This window comes from Cyprinus carpio, chromosome B5 (assembly GCF_018340385.1).
Source record: "Cyprinus carpio isolate SPL01 chromosome B5, ASM1834038v1, whole genome shotgun sequence".
Lineage (NCBI taxonomy): Eukaryota > Metazoa > Chordata > Actinopteri > Cypriniformes > Cyprinidae > Cyprinus > Cyprinus carpio.
Genome location: NC_056601.1, coordinates 15473774 through 15487134, shown reverse-complemented (window position 1 = coordinate 15487134; position 13361 = coordinate 15473774). Strand labels below are relative to the sequence as shown.

General features: G+C 36.5%; 1 protein-coding gene across 1 annotated transcript in view; it reads right to left on the bottom strand.

The window, feature by feature from the left end:
• The window catches only part of adamts3 (ADAM metallopeptidase with thrombospondin type 1 motif, 3), a 98406-nt gene that overhangs the window by 60259 nt on the left and 24786 nt on the right, over window positions 1-13361 (bottom strand). Inside the window, 1 exon segment of the mRNA XM_042724600.1 lies at window positions 2222-2409. Coding sequence (XP_042580534.1) covers window positions 2222-2409 — 188 coding nt within the window.

The window sequence follows — 13361 nt, the reverse complement described above, 5'->3', positions numbered from 1 at the left end:
AGATTATTATTTTTGATATATGTACTGTGCTTTTTGTAAACTGTTGCTTAAAGTCCCTAAAACACAATCAGCCAAATAAGCCTGTGATAAAAAAAACAGAAGTATAATAAACTCCTAAGCGTATTACAAAAATTAAGACAGTGTCCCCCTAAAAATAAATTTGCATACAAAATGTACTGCAAACATTTTTCTTTTTCACCCAACCTTGTAGAGGCTGTCAGATCTGCTACAAACTCTGCACTCAGCAGGGAAAGGTGAGAAAAACCAATTATGTCACAGACAAAACTGTGTACTACTTTTATATGAATGTTTGGACAGCTTTAAAAGAAGGGGAGGGGCACAGAAAGAAAAACTATGCCTCAGTAGATCTGTGTCGCTGTAGTGAAATTCCCCCATGCAAATTATTAAATTGTTCACTTCATGAACACAGACTACCTCGACGCTCTAAATCAGCAGAGAGCGGTAAGTCTCTTACCAACTGCCCCCTCTCTTCTCCCCAGCCATCTCATTCAATTAAACAGAAGTTCTGTTTGATGTAGAAAATTGTCCTCTTCATGCAACAGTGCTTTAAATAAGCATACAAGGGGACTAATCAAAGATGTCTGCATGTGTGAAAGTTGTAGCAATGATGCATTTTTATACCAAACTCATATCTAAAAGCTCAAACCCACTCCAGTTTAGGGAGGAAAAATCAATGTGCATACAGAAAAAATAGCAAATAGGTGAGTGAATGAATGAATGAATGAATGAATGCAAAATTAAATAATTCTCAGACCCACAAGAGTGACTTTCTGAGGCATAGAAGGCATTTTTGGACAGGTCTTAGGGCTGTGGTTGGCATAAAAAAATTAAAGTAAATAAATAAATAAATGTAAACAAACAAACAAATAAATAAATAACACTGATTTTATTTATTTATATATCATGTGTATTGGGCACACCATCAAGATATTATCTGTATGCACAGGTATAAAACATCCAACGTTACTGACATTGGGGCAGAGATTTACTTATGTACTTTTGAGTGAAAGGAGAAGGGAATTGTGGGTACTATTGATTGGCCAATCATTAGTAAGGGGTTTATTAAACATTATAGTGTACATTTCATCAAAGCACTGGTGAACAGGGCAGCAGGGACACCTACTGGAGAAAGGACTTCTGAAATAAGTAAACTTATTTGTAAACTTTACAAGTGTATATTCATATTTCAATATTCATCTGTATTCATGCTCAAATACCCCACATTTTTTTCTGTGCCTTGTTGTGTGCCACAAGCAAAACAACACCTCCACAGAAGAAAGTAGAGCATTTGTTTATTTACAGTTGACATTAATTCGTGCATATTGTTCAAACGAAACTAAGGGTTGGTTGCACTTGATCCTGTTACATTTTGCAGTCAGTAGAAGGGCAACATGAATACTTTGGGCATAAAGAGCTTACAGGCAGTGTGTGTGTCTACAGTTAAAGCCCATAGTATATATGCTAAATCTCTAAAGTCTGATGAGTGATGCTATTTTATACCCAGATAACCCAGAGCATCTGTGGTCATTCATAGCTCTCCTCAGAATAACACCATTTACTAAATGAGTAATATGTCAATTTTGTAGGCATAATGGGGTCCTCTGTTTTAACAAAGGAGATTCAATTTGTGTCTTGTGCAAGCCCAAGAATGTGCTTTTCCCCCCAAAACAGAAAATGTCAGAGACATGACCACATCTGGACAATTTCATGCCTCATACAAGGTCACTCTCTTTACAGATGCAGCTTAATGGCATATTTGAGTATAAGCAAACATTGACTGCTGCCATCCACTTTCTGTAGTCTGGCAGAATGGTGTTTTGTCATCAGTAAATTGTCTTGAAATGAATTCCTAAAATAAGGACACTTAGGCACCTGTGCCTTCAATTTACCTGCATGTCAGGGGACCGAGTCAAGAGGAGAGGAAATACGTTTTATGAAGTGGAAAAGAACTGATTGGACCTTAAAATGAAGTGTGACCAATTATATTAATAACCTTGTATTATGCTTTCAATGGCCCGTCACAGGAAAAAAAAAAAAGTAAAAATGTATATAAATGACTTAATTTACTTTATTTTATACGTAATACTGTAAATATATACTATAAATATAATATTGCAAATAATATTGTAAAGCTAGAACCCATCAAATACATCCAATAAATCTTCCTGTTGAGCTCTGCTAAGGACAATGGGATACTCACAATGTTCATGAGGGTGAGGAGATAGTTCTGCACATGCTCTTTCCCATGGAAACGGACAACAGTATCATCTACACCAAGCAGCACCTCAATGTTGTAGTTATCGTCACCAGCGTTTCTCCGTCTCCTGACTGTCCGGTTGACTTCTTTAGCAATACTATCCAGCACCCTTGGCGCATCCAATTCAGGCTCTGCAAGACAAAATGATCTTCATCTTTTGGCAATAACAACATATTAAACAGAAAAAGGTCCTCTTTGCATTATGATGAACTAGCCTCTTTCAAGTTTTTTCACAAAGTGCAAATGGATGCCAGCCAAGAACCACAGAAAGCAAACCAAACAAGGGCTCTTCATGATCCAACATCAATACAGGCTATGAACCAATGTCTTTTTTAAACGCTGATGCTAAAATAAATATTTTAAACATCTTGCTCTCTGGCTGGCTCTGGTCTACAGTGTAGGGATTGTGAGGAACATTCCTCAGCTCCTGTATCCCGTCATGACACACGCATTCTTGTGTGGCCTAGATCCCAGAAGAGTAAATACTGTATCTAAAGTTCCACTTCAAAAAGCACAGGGCTTCCCCTCACACTCAGACGTGCTGTGTGTCCCTTTGCAGGTTCCCTGGTCCACAGTGTCTCCATGAATGCCCTCATTCTCCTGAGGGGCTGTTTTTCACAAATGGTTAAGTGAGGATAGCAACACACATGGCAAACCTGCCTAACCCACTGGCCTCAATTCTAAAAATTACTTTTGATGGCAAATGAGACCATCCAGATCACCAGTGGAAATCTACCATGTCTAGACTGCAAAATGGAGCCTCACTGCAGCCAATAAAAGTCCAAGGTTATAAGCTCTGACGCTCAAAATGTGTTACTCCAGAAATCTTTCAAGCTTTTCAAGGAAAATGTGTTGTTTCGGCTTCATGAAAAAAAATAAGATATTTTTAAAATATTGGTAATCAAAGTTGTGGTTCCCATTGACTTCCACTGGAGGTACAAAAACACATTTTTCTAAATATTTAATTGTATGTTCCACAGAGTCATACAGATTTGCAAAGACGAGTAAATAATGACAGAATTTAAATTTTTGGGTGAACTATCCATTTAAGGAGATGATGTGTATATATTTAAATGGATAGTTCACCCAAAAATAAAAATTATGTGATTAATTACTCACCATGTCGTTCCAAACCTGTATGACCTTCGTTCATGTTCAGAACATAAATTAAGATATTTTTGATGAAATCCAAGAGCTTTCTGACTCTGCATAGACAGCAAGGCATGATCAAGTCCCAGAAAGGTAGTAAGGACATTGAAAAATTTTCTGTGTGACATCAGTGGTTTAACACTAAATTTATAAAGCTATAAGAATTCTTTTAACTTTTCTGTGCAAAGAAAAAAACGATTTCTTCTATTCTGTCAGTCTTCATTGCACGTTCACGACAGTACCACAAAGAATGCGTGAGCATTCGTCTGACTGAAAATAAGGTGCTGGTCTTGTACATCAAAATGCTGGCTCCTGTGTCTGCTGCATCACAATCATGTGGTACTCTTGTGAATGCACGCTGACTGACACACACACAAAAAAAAATGTTTAATAAATTTGTTATTTTTGTTTTCTTTGCACTCAAAAAGTTTTCTCATAGCTTCATAAAATTAACTACCACTACCAACTACCACATTCAAGGTCCAGAAAGGTAGTAAGGACATTGTTAAAATAGTGATGACTATTTTAACAATGTCTTTATTACCATTCTGGACCTTGGATGTAGTAATTGCATTGCTGTCTTTGCAGGGTCAGAAAGCTCTCGGATTTCATCAAAAAATATTTTAATTTGTGTTCTGAACATGAACAAAGGTTTGCAACAACATGAAGGTTAGTAATTAATGACATAATTTTCATGTTTGGGTGAACTATCCCTTTAATAAAAAATAAAGTTTTTCCAGTTAGGTTTTACCAGGTCTCAAAGGAAAATTTATTAATAGACATAATGAAAATGTCTTTTTGAAAAATGTAAAAAAAAAAAAAAAAAAATCAGGTTTAGGATTAGGAGACAGAAAATGTCATTACCTCAGTATAACAACAACCAAAGTCAAAGGAAGGTCCCTACCATGACAAAAAACAAACGAGTGTGTGTGCTTGTGTTCACCTCCACTCTTATCTCATTTCAATTCTTCCATCGTAAAATACAACCCACAACTCTGGGTTAGCCTTGCCAGCCTAGCTCTGAACAATAAAAACCCAGGAGGCTGCAGACTGCTGTGGAGGAGAAACTGGATGCAAACATGGCATCTTTTAAAATGATGACACAAAGAAACGCTAGGAGCACCTTGAGTTTTAACACTTTGGTTTTACATTCTTTTAATGCTACTAACACAATTACCACATGGCCTCCCCATATTTCAGAGTGCTGAATATCAAAATAATTTTTTCTCCCAGAGCAAAAGTCTACTTAAGATTAGAAGTTTACATAAAAGTGCAATTTTGCATGATTACATGTATACTATTTTTTAATGTAAAAATTGCACATGCTGTCATGATGAAAGCATTCTTAGTGGGACAAAATGAACTAACTGAATTATCAGTACTCGGCTCCTTTATCATCATGAAATCCGCTTACTCTGACGTTATTTGTTAAACAAATTGGGCATGCTAAAACCACCTAAGAATCCAGTTCCATTTTTAAACAAGGATATAAAATGCTTCAATGCAGTGCATCTTGACAAGAGCAGTGTGACTGGATTTCACTGCTTTTTCCTCTTCTGTCTCGGTTTAGAATATCCCTCTGCTCTCCTCACAGAAAACTTGTGTTAGGATTAACGACCACGTCTTTGATGGGTGAAGGTGGTTTTCTTTCCCTTGAAGTATAAATAATTAGCAGGCAACAGCGTGCTAATAACAAACAGCATCGGGATCAAAAGATGCTGCAGGAGGCAGTTTTGGTGGAATTCTTCCACTTGGCGCACAGGGATAACACCACTAGCTGTGATCTAATGTGCTGGGAGTTACTTTAACTCTTTATTAGGACATAAGAAAATTCTTGTAAATGAGAGTAGCTGAGTTAGCAAACATCGCCCCCCTAAAGCCGAGTACGACAGCAGGGGGCTTACTGTATGAGGGCTTCAAGAACACACTTGTTGGCCTTATTTGAGACTGTCAAATTATCTTTAACTTTTAATTGTAACTCTATAATATCTTCTGGTGATCTTAATTAATTCTTATCTTTGTCTGTTTGTGTCTCTGTGCATTAACAAAAGAGATTATATCCATTATGCTGAAAAGTCTCACAACAGATAAAACAGAATCTGCTCTTCAGCTATCAAATATGCTGAAACCATTAAGATGAGAGAGAAAATTTGTTTTCTTTATCCCACTGAGACTTGATGCCATCTGTGACGTCTGGTGTAAATTTGTTCTCTTCCACAGTGAATGAAGTTAGGACACAAATCAGTTTTAATTATTATCCCATTCATGTCATCTGGCCTGCAGTTTAGAACAAATGCAGACTGAATGTCTCTATTCTTAATGGTTCTGTAGTTCAGAATGTCCAAAGATGTCTATGAATATAAAAATACTGTATGAAATTTATAATCACAGCTGTTAATAAAATGCATGCAGTTTGCCAACTGTGGATCATACACTGGACTGGTAAGTTCATTCTGGCGGTTCAATAAATCAAGGCTTTTCAATGCATGGAAAACCCTGGGCTGTCATGTTTGATAATAAGATATGATTTGTAGTTTTGGCCTCACAAGTCTCCAACAGAAAATTTCTAATTTGACAGCATAATTAATGAACAATAGACAGTCACAGCACAGCCCTATTTCCAGTCTTCAGTGTCACATGATCCTTCAGAAATCATAATAAAGTTGACCTCATATGTCATCCGCCTGGAACTGCTTCCATGTCCAACAGTGAGCACAAGCTAGATTAAAGTGATTATTACATTTTGAATATGGATATTTTTCTTACAAAAATGCATCGATTCGCTACAGGAGGCCTTCGTTCACCCCCCGGATCCATGTGAGACACTTTTTTTTTATGGATGGGTGCTTTTTATTTAACTTCTTTTGGACTGAAGCAATGCAACACCTGCTGACTGCATTGATAGAGCTTGGAAAAGTCAGGACCCAAATGTTACCCAAATGTCAAAACCTGTTACCCTGAAAAGTAAAAGGGATGACAGTAGCAGGTTTGACGATTTCAAACTAATTTGCTCATTTCTAGCTAATAGTCAAGTTCACAAAAGCACAGGTTATACACTTTGAAAGGATTTTACTTGTAGATCTGCACAGTATAATCCCCACCCCACCCCACCCAGTCAAGCCTCATAAATCATTAAAAACAAAGAGCATTATAGAAGTGAGAGAGAAGCATGCTTGTGTTTTAAGTGCAGGAATCCTGGTTGAGAGATTATGTAACCTCCTAGAAGTGATGTCACTTGAATGTACATTATTGTTTGTACAGGGTTGTTTGATGAGGGTAACAGGGCTGACATGAAATTAGGGGACACCAACAAAAATATTTAAATTTTATAGAAAAATGCATACTTGTGCAAAAAAATAAAAAATTGCTTAACAATGAGACCATGTTGAAAACAATATGCTAATGTGATTTTTATATTATTTTGCCTTCATATTGCAAATTAAAAGTCCAGCTGAAAAAGAAAAAGGGACAGGCTAAAAACCTTACACTTATCAGCATAAATGCTATTTAAATTTCTAATGGAGCATGCTGCACAACTTCTTGTCCAGGCCATTGTCATTTCTAGGCTGGGCTATTGCAATGCTCTTCTGACTGGACTTCCATCAAGCACAATCAAACCTCTACAAATGATTAAGAATGCAGCGGCAAAACTGGTCTTCAATGAGCCCAAAAGAGCCCATGTTACACCTCTCTTTATCTCCTTGCACTGGCTACCGGTTGCGGCTCGCATCAAGTTCAAGACATTGATGCTTGCGTATAGAACAGCCACAGGCTCAGCACCCACCTACTTCCACTCACTATTACAAATCTACATCCACTCCAGAAGTCTGGGATCCACTAATGAGCGACACCTTGTGGAACCATCACAGAGAGGCTCAAAATCACTTTCCAGAACATTCTCGTTCACCATTCCTGGCTGGTGGAATGATCTTCCCACCCTTATCTGGAATGCTGAATCCCTGACAATTTTCAAGCAACAGCTGAAAACTTATCTCTTTCGAAGCTAAAAAAAAATAAAAATAATAATAAAATAAAAAAATAATAATTGTCTCTCTTTATTTATTCCTTCTCTTTCTAGCTTGTACTTATTTGAACAATGTCTAAAACTTGGTATTACAAGCACTTCCTGTATCTGTTTGCCTCTTTTAGAAGAATTGCTTTATGTATCCCCCAATTGTAAGTCGCTTTGGATAAAAGCGTCTGCAAAATGACTAAATGTAAATGTAAATTATTTAAAATAATATTTAACTTTTATGTACAAACCCGATTCCAAAAAAGTTGGGACACTGTACAAATTGTGAGTAAAAAAGGAATGGAATAATTTACAAATCTCAAACTTATATTTTATTCACAATAGAATATTGATAACATATCAAATGTTGAAAGTGCCAGATATTGGCTCATTTTGGATTTCATGAGAGCTACGCATTCCAAAAAAGTTGGGACAGGTACCAGTAAGAGGCCGGAAAAGTTAAATGTACATATAAGGAACAGCTGGAGGACCAATTTGCAACTTATTAGGTCAATTGGCAACATGATTGGGTATAAAAAGAGCCTCTCAGAGTGGCAGTGTTTCTCAGAAGTCAAGATGGGCAGAGGATCACCAACTCCCCCAATGCTGCAGCAAAAAACAGTGGAGCAATATCAGAAAGAAGTTTCTCAGAGAAAAATTGCAAAGAGTTTGACGTTTTCATCATCTACAGTGCATAATATCATCCAAAGATTCAGAGAATCTGGAACAATCTCTGTGCATAAGGGTCAAGGCCGGAAAACCATACTGGATGCCCGTGATCTTCAGGCCCTTAGACGGCACTGCATCACATACAGGAATGCTACTGTAATGGAAATCACAACATGGGCTAAGGAATACTTCCAGAAAACATTGCATGTGAACACAATCAACCGTTCCATTCGCCGTTGCTGGCTAAAACTCTATAGGTCAAAAAAGAAGCCATATCTAAACATGATCCAGAAGCGCAGGCGTTTTCTCTGGGCCAAGGCTCATTTTAAAATGGACTGTGGCAAAGTGGAAAACTGTTCTGTGGTCAGACGAATCAAAATTTGAAGTTCTTTTTGGAAAACTGGGACGCCATGTCATCCGGACTAAAGAGGACAAGGACAACCTAAGTTGTTATCAGCACTCAGTTCAGAAGCCTGCGTCTCTGATGGTATGGGGTTGCATGAGTGCGTGTGGCATGGGCAGCTTACACATCTGGAAAGGCACCATCAATGCTGAAAGGTATATCCAAGTTCTAGAACAACATATGCTCCCATCCAGACGTCATCTCTTTCAGGGAAGACCTTGCATTTTCCAACATGACAATGCCAGACCACATACTGCATCAATTACAACATCATGGCTGTGTAGAAGAAGGATCCGGGTACTGAAATGGCCAGCCTGCAGTCCAGATCTTTTACCCATAGAAAACATTTGGCGCATCATAAAGAGGAAGATGCGACAAAGAAGACCCAAGACAGTTGAGCAACTAGAAGCCTGTATTAGACAAGAATGGGACAACATTCCTATTCCTAAACTTGAGCAACTTGTCTCCTCAGTCCCCAGACGTTTGCAGACTGTTATAAAAAGTAGAGGGGATGCCACATAGTGGTAAACATGGCCTTGTCCCAACTTTTTTGAGATGTGTTGATGCCATGAAATTTAAAATCAACAAATTTTTCTCAGTTTTCTCAGTTTACACATTTGATATGTCATCTGTGTTGTATTCTGAATAAAATATTGAAATGTGAAACTTCCACATCATTGCATTCTGTTTTTATTCACAATTTGTACAGTGTCCCAACTTTTTTGGAATCGGGTTTATAATATTGACGAATACATAGTATTGTTATGTTTTTAATTTGCAAATGTATTGGTTGTTACGTTAAATATATGTTTGATTATTTCTTAGGGATGCAAAAGGCACCAATTTTGTGGATTGACCCAGGAGTATTTATGCGTTTTAATCCAGCAGCATCATAGCATTAATAATAGCAGTGGGCATTTACTTCAGAGTCTGAAACAGAAAACAAAAATAGGACAGAAAATAGCCTATTACTTCTAAATTATGATGTTTTTGATGTAAAAATCTTGATAACATTATAAGTGGACCTCAGAGAACAGTACAAAATAAAAAACAGTGGCAGTTCATGGCCCCTTTAAAGGGGCACTAAGCAATATTTGAAAAAAACTTTTGACCACAGTGTTGGACTGAGTCCCAAAACACACTTGCAGCCAATCAGTAGTAAGGGGCGTGTCTTGTAATGATAGGGAGAAGAATGCTTAGTGAGTGCACTGGAAAATATTGGAGAAGGAACAAAACATTAAAAAGAAGGGTTAGGATCAGGCAAATTCAAGTTAACTCTCGTTTATTGATTTATAAAAACAATACCAAATTCATGCATATAAATTGTTGTCGTTTATGCTGTAAATATAATATAAAAACAGTTTCAGTGAGTTCAGTGGGTTCAGCTCTTAAAGGCTTTCGCTCAGCCTTGCACAGGACACCATGAAAGTGAAAGAATGAATGTCTATAATTCATTCATGAGGATGAAAACCTCATGTGGTGTGATATCCTTCAAAAATAGTTTTAGTGAGTGCAGGAAGCTTGAAGGATGATGGGATACGTCATATTTGATGACTACACAGAGACACTTCTATTGCCTGTTACGCTTTGTTTTCCAGCATGGAATGGCCCATGGGGATGACCTCTTAACAACACAGATGTAAACACCCCAGACACACACACATCTGAGAGAGAGAGAGAGAGAGAGAGAGAGAGACAGAGAGAGAGTTCTTTCCCAGACAACATTTTGATTTAAAAAAACAAGAAAAGATTTGTCAAATGGTGGGAATGAGGATAGGGCCTAATAGTTCTTTCCTTAAATAAGTTAAGCCAGGTACATTTAAAATGTAAAACTCTTGCTAGAATGCAAACATTACAACATTACAAATAAGAAAATGTCACCATTAGCTGTACATGATAAGCATTAGTACATTCAAAAAAAAAAAAAACAGAATAAACATTTAAAAGAGTCCATTAACATTCACAAAGTAAACCAACTGATAACAGCACAAATGCATGATATTAGTGCCTTGCAGGAGGTTTTTACTCATTTAAAACTGCATAAAAGCCAGAAGCTATATAAGTGGGGCATGAAAAGTTACTCTTTGCATAATATATCCCAAACAGTATATTAAGTGGATTATATTTTTGGATTATAACAGTATTTAATGGGCTTGGTTTATGACAGAAGTCACATGATCTCTGCCAGCCCTTGAAGATTTCCCTCATGGAATAAAATACGCAGCAATGACATCATTCTGCAGGCCAAGAATTCTAAGAATTTTGTCTATTTGCCGGTGTCTAATTCCATGCACAGACAGGAAAGAAGAAGGGTATTATGGGATGGTAGTACAGCCAGGCCTGTTTGACTGCCAGATGGCATGGCAAAGGAGTGATTCAATAGAACAGAGACTCACAGAGTAACTTCCCAACTCTAATGGCACATTCAAATGATGTGAAAATGCTTTCAAGATTGCCCTCAGCTTGACACACTTCAGAGCCAAGACTGGAGGATAATTATAACAATGGCTCATGGAATAAATGCATCAACTATTACGCCTTATTTTCTAAAGGGAATATGGAAAGAACAGTGCCTGAATGATTCATTTCACAGAACAATTCATTTAAGAGGATAACTGTGCCAATTCACTGCACATAACACACAATATTCTCCTGTTGACTGGCTGGAGTTGAACTGTGAAAAGAAAGGAACTGGAGGGCTGCACATACAGTACCTCTCCGTCTCTCTGATTAAAAGGTCAAGCTTGGCAGAAGAAGCTCTGTTGGGTTTTCCAATATTCCGATTTTCCTTGAGATGTACATATTGCTAAATAAGAGCCATGGCTGATATTTTTGTAATCACCTTTTTTTAACTTTGCATTAGCCATTTATCAGAATTCATTGTGTGGCTTTTAGTTTAATAAATGTGAGTAGCTCCTCAGCTGAGGAACCCATTTACCATCATGCAGGGTTGAATTAAACATTAATATTTTGTTACAAAAGGAGGCTTTAGCCAAGAATAACTGATGGAAGCACGTAATTCTCTCTTTGACTCAAGGGTCAAAATCAGTCATAGTACAATATTGAGTGAGTCATGATACAAATTGAGTTAGTAATTATTTAATTCTGTTGGTAGAATTTTGTGTAGAAGCGAGCATGTATACATTTCCAGTTTCCTGCTACAACTAAAGCATTAAAGAATTAATTTAAGATCCCCAGGCAAGATCAGCGCTATATCCCATTAAACTTGTGGGATTTTCAGACCAAACAGTATATATCTGAAGTTTGCAGTGACTTGCCCAAAGCTTGCCCAAAGCTACTTATAAGACTATTATTTACGTAAGCCATATTTCTATTATGCAATATGTAAGGTCCACGCGATTGGCCCAAGGAAGGTATCAATGGTGAATGAAGGTTTCCTGTAATTTTAGTTTAAATTCAAATCTGACTCCATTATATTATCTAATCTGACTTCATTTTATTATGACCTCAAATTTACGGTGAAAGGCAAATTGGTCTCTAATTAGTATTCTTCTGACATTTGATTATTCTAGTTAACTCTTTACTTTATATTTACTTGTTCATTGTCGCTCAGGGTGCATCACACCTGCCGATGTATGTGTACCACACGATCACAAACTCTCCATTCTGATCATTAATCAGAGGTTATGGCTAACTATTTAATAGGTCACCCATGCTTACCATTCTTTAAATAGTGGTTCTGTTTAGCCCCCTACAGTCACCCAAGTAACAACTTAGTTAAAGCTCAAACAATAATCAGAGGTTATGCTGATACTATTTATCTAGCCCCCGTTAGTTATATAACTACATACAACTTAACTAAAGCTGAGACAATAAGATGTTATGGTTAGTATTATGAAGTATGCCTGAACCATGCTAGTATTCCAATATTATTTTATCTGTTTAATCTGTTTGTTTTACAAAATCTTTTGTATTGTTATTTCTGTGTTACAAACATTCAAATACTCACAGATGTACTGGAATAAGAGTTTATATTTCGGATTAAAATAGAATAAATCACCTTTTTTAAAGTGACGATGCTTTAAATATAGACTGTATCGATTACAACACCAGCAGGTGGCGACAAGTGACTTAAAATGAGATTCGTTCAAAAACATTGATTCATTCAGGAATGAAACAAGTGAAGTCTTTATGAGCTTCTCATGAAGTTATGAGTCATGAATCATTTATAAAACTTTTTTAATCAGTTCGTTAAATATTGTATTTTATAAATAGACTGCAGCAATTTTTACTAGAAACTCTAGTAAATTACATGTTATTTTTAGTTTTTTTTTCAGAATCACGGTGGGAGAATAATGATATCTATTTTAAAAATAAAATATTGATACAACATAGTTAATATAAATATGAAAAATTATACTTTTATCTAAAGAAATTTGTGAACTATATATTTAGTATTTATTTGTGAACTATATTTGCTCAAGAATGAGAACTCTGAGTATGAATGCAATTTGTTTTTGCATTAATATAGCAAAACAAACTTTTTTCTCTCATAAGAAACAACAAAGTGCAGACGTACATGCGATGTAAATAAGAGATTAATTCATAATACACTGCAGACAACATCACTGATTATAACTTATAGTTTTTTAGGGTGCTTACACTCATGTTGACTCAGACTGATTTCAGTGATTTTCTTTGATAATGTAAATGTTCTTTGCTCGCTGTTTAATTTGTTCGTTGTTTGAATAATCGTGGACATGCAGCGTTATAATTCAACTTAAAATGTCTTTTTATTAAATGATGTTTAATTAACAAGGTTCGGGAGGAGCGTGTCAGATACTTAGCCTAATTAACAAAGGTGGAGCACACTCGAGATAATCAACACC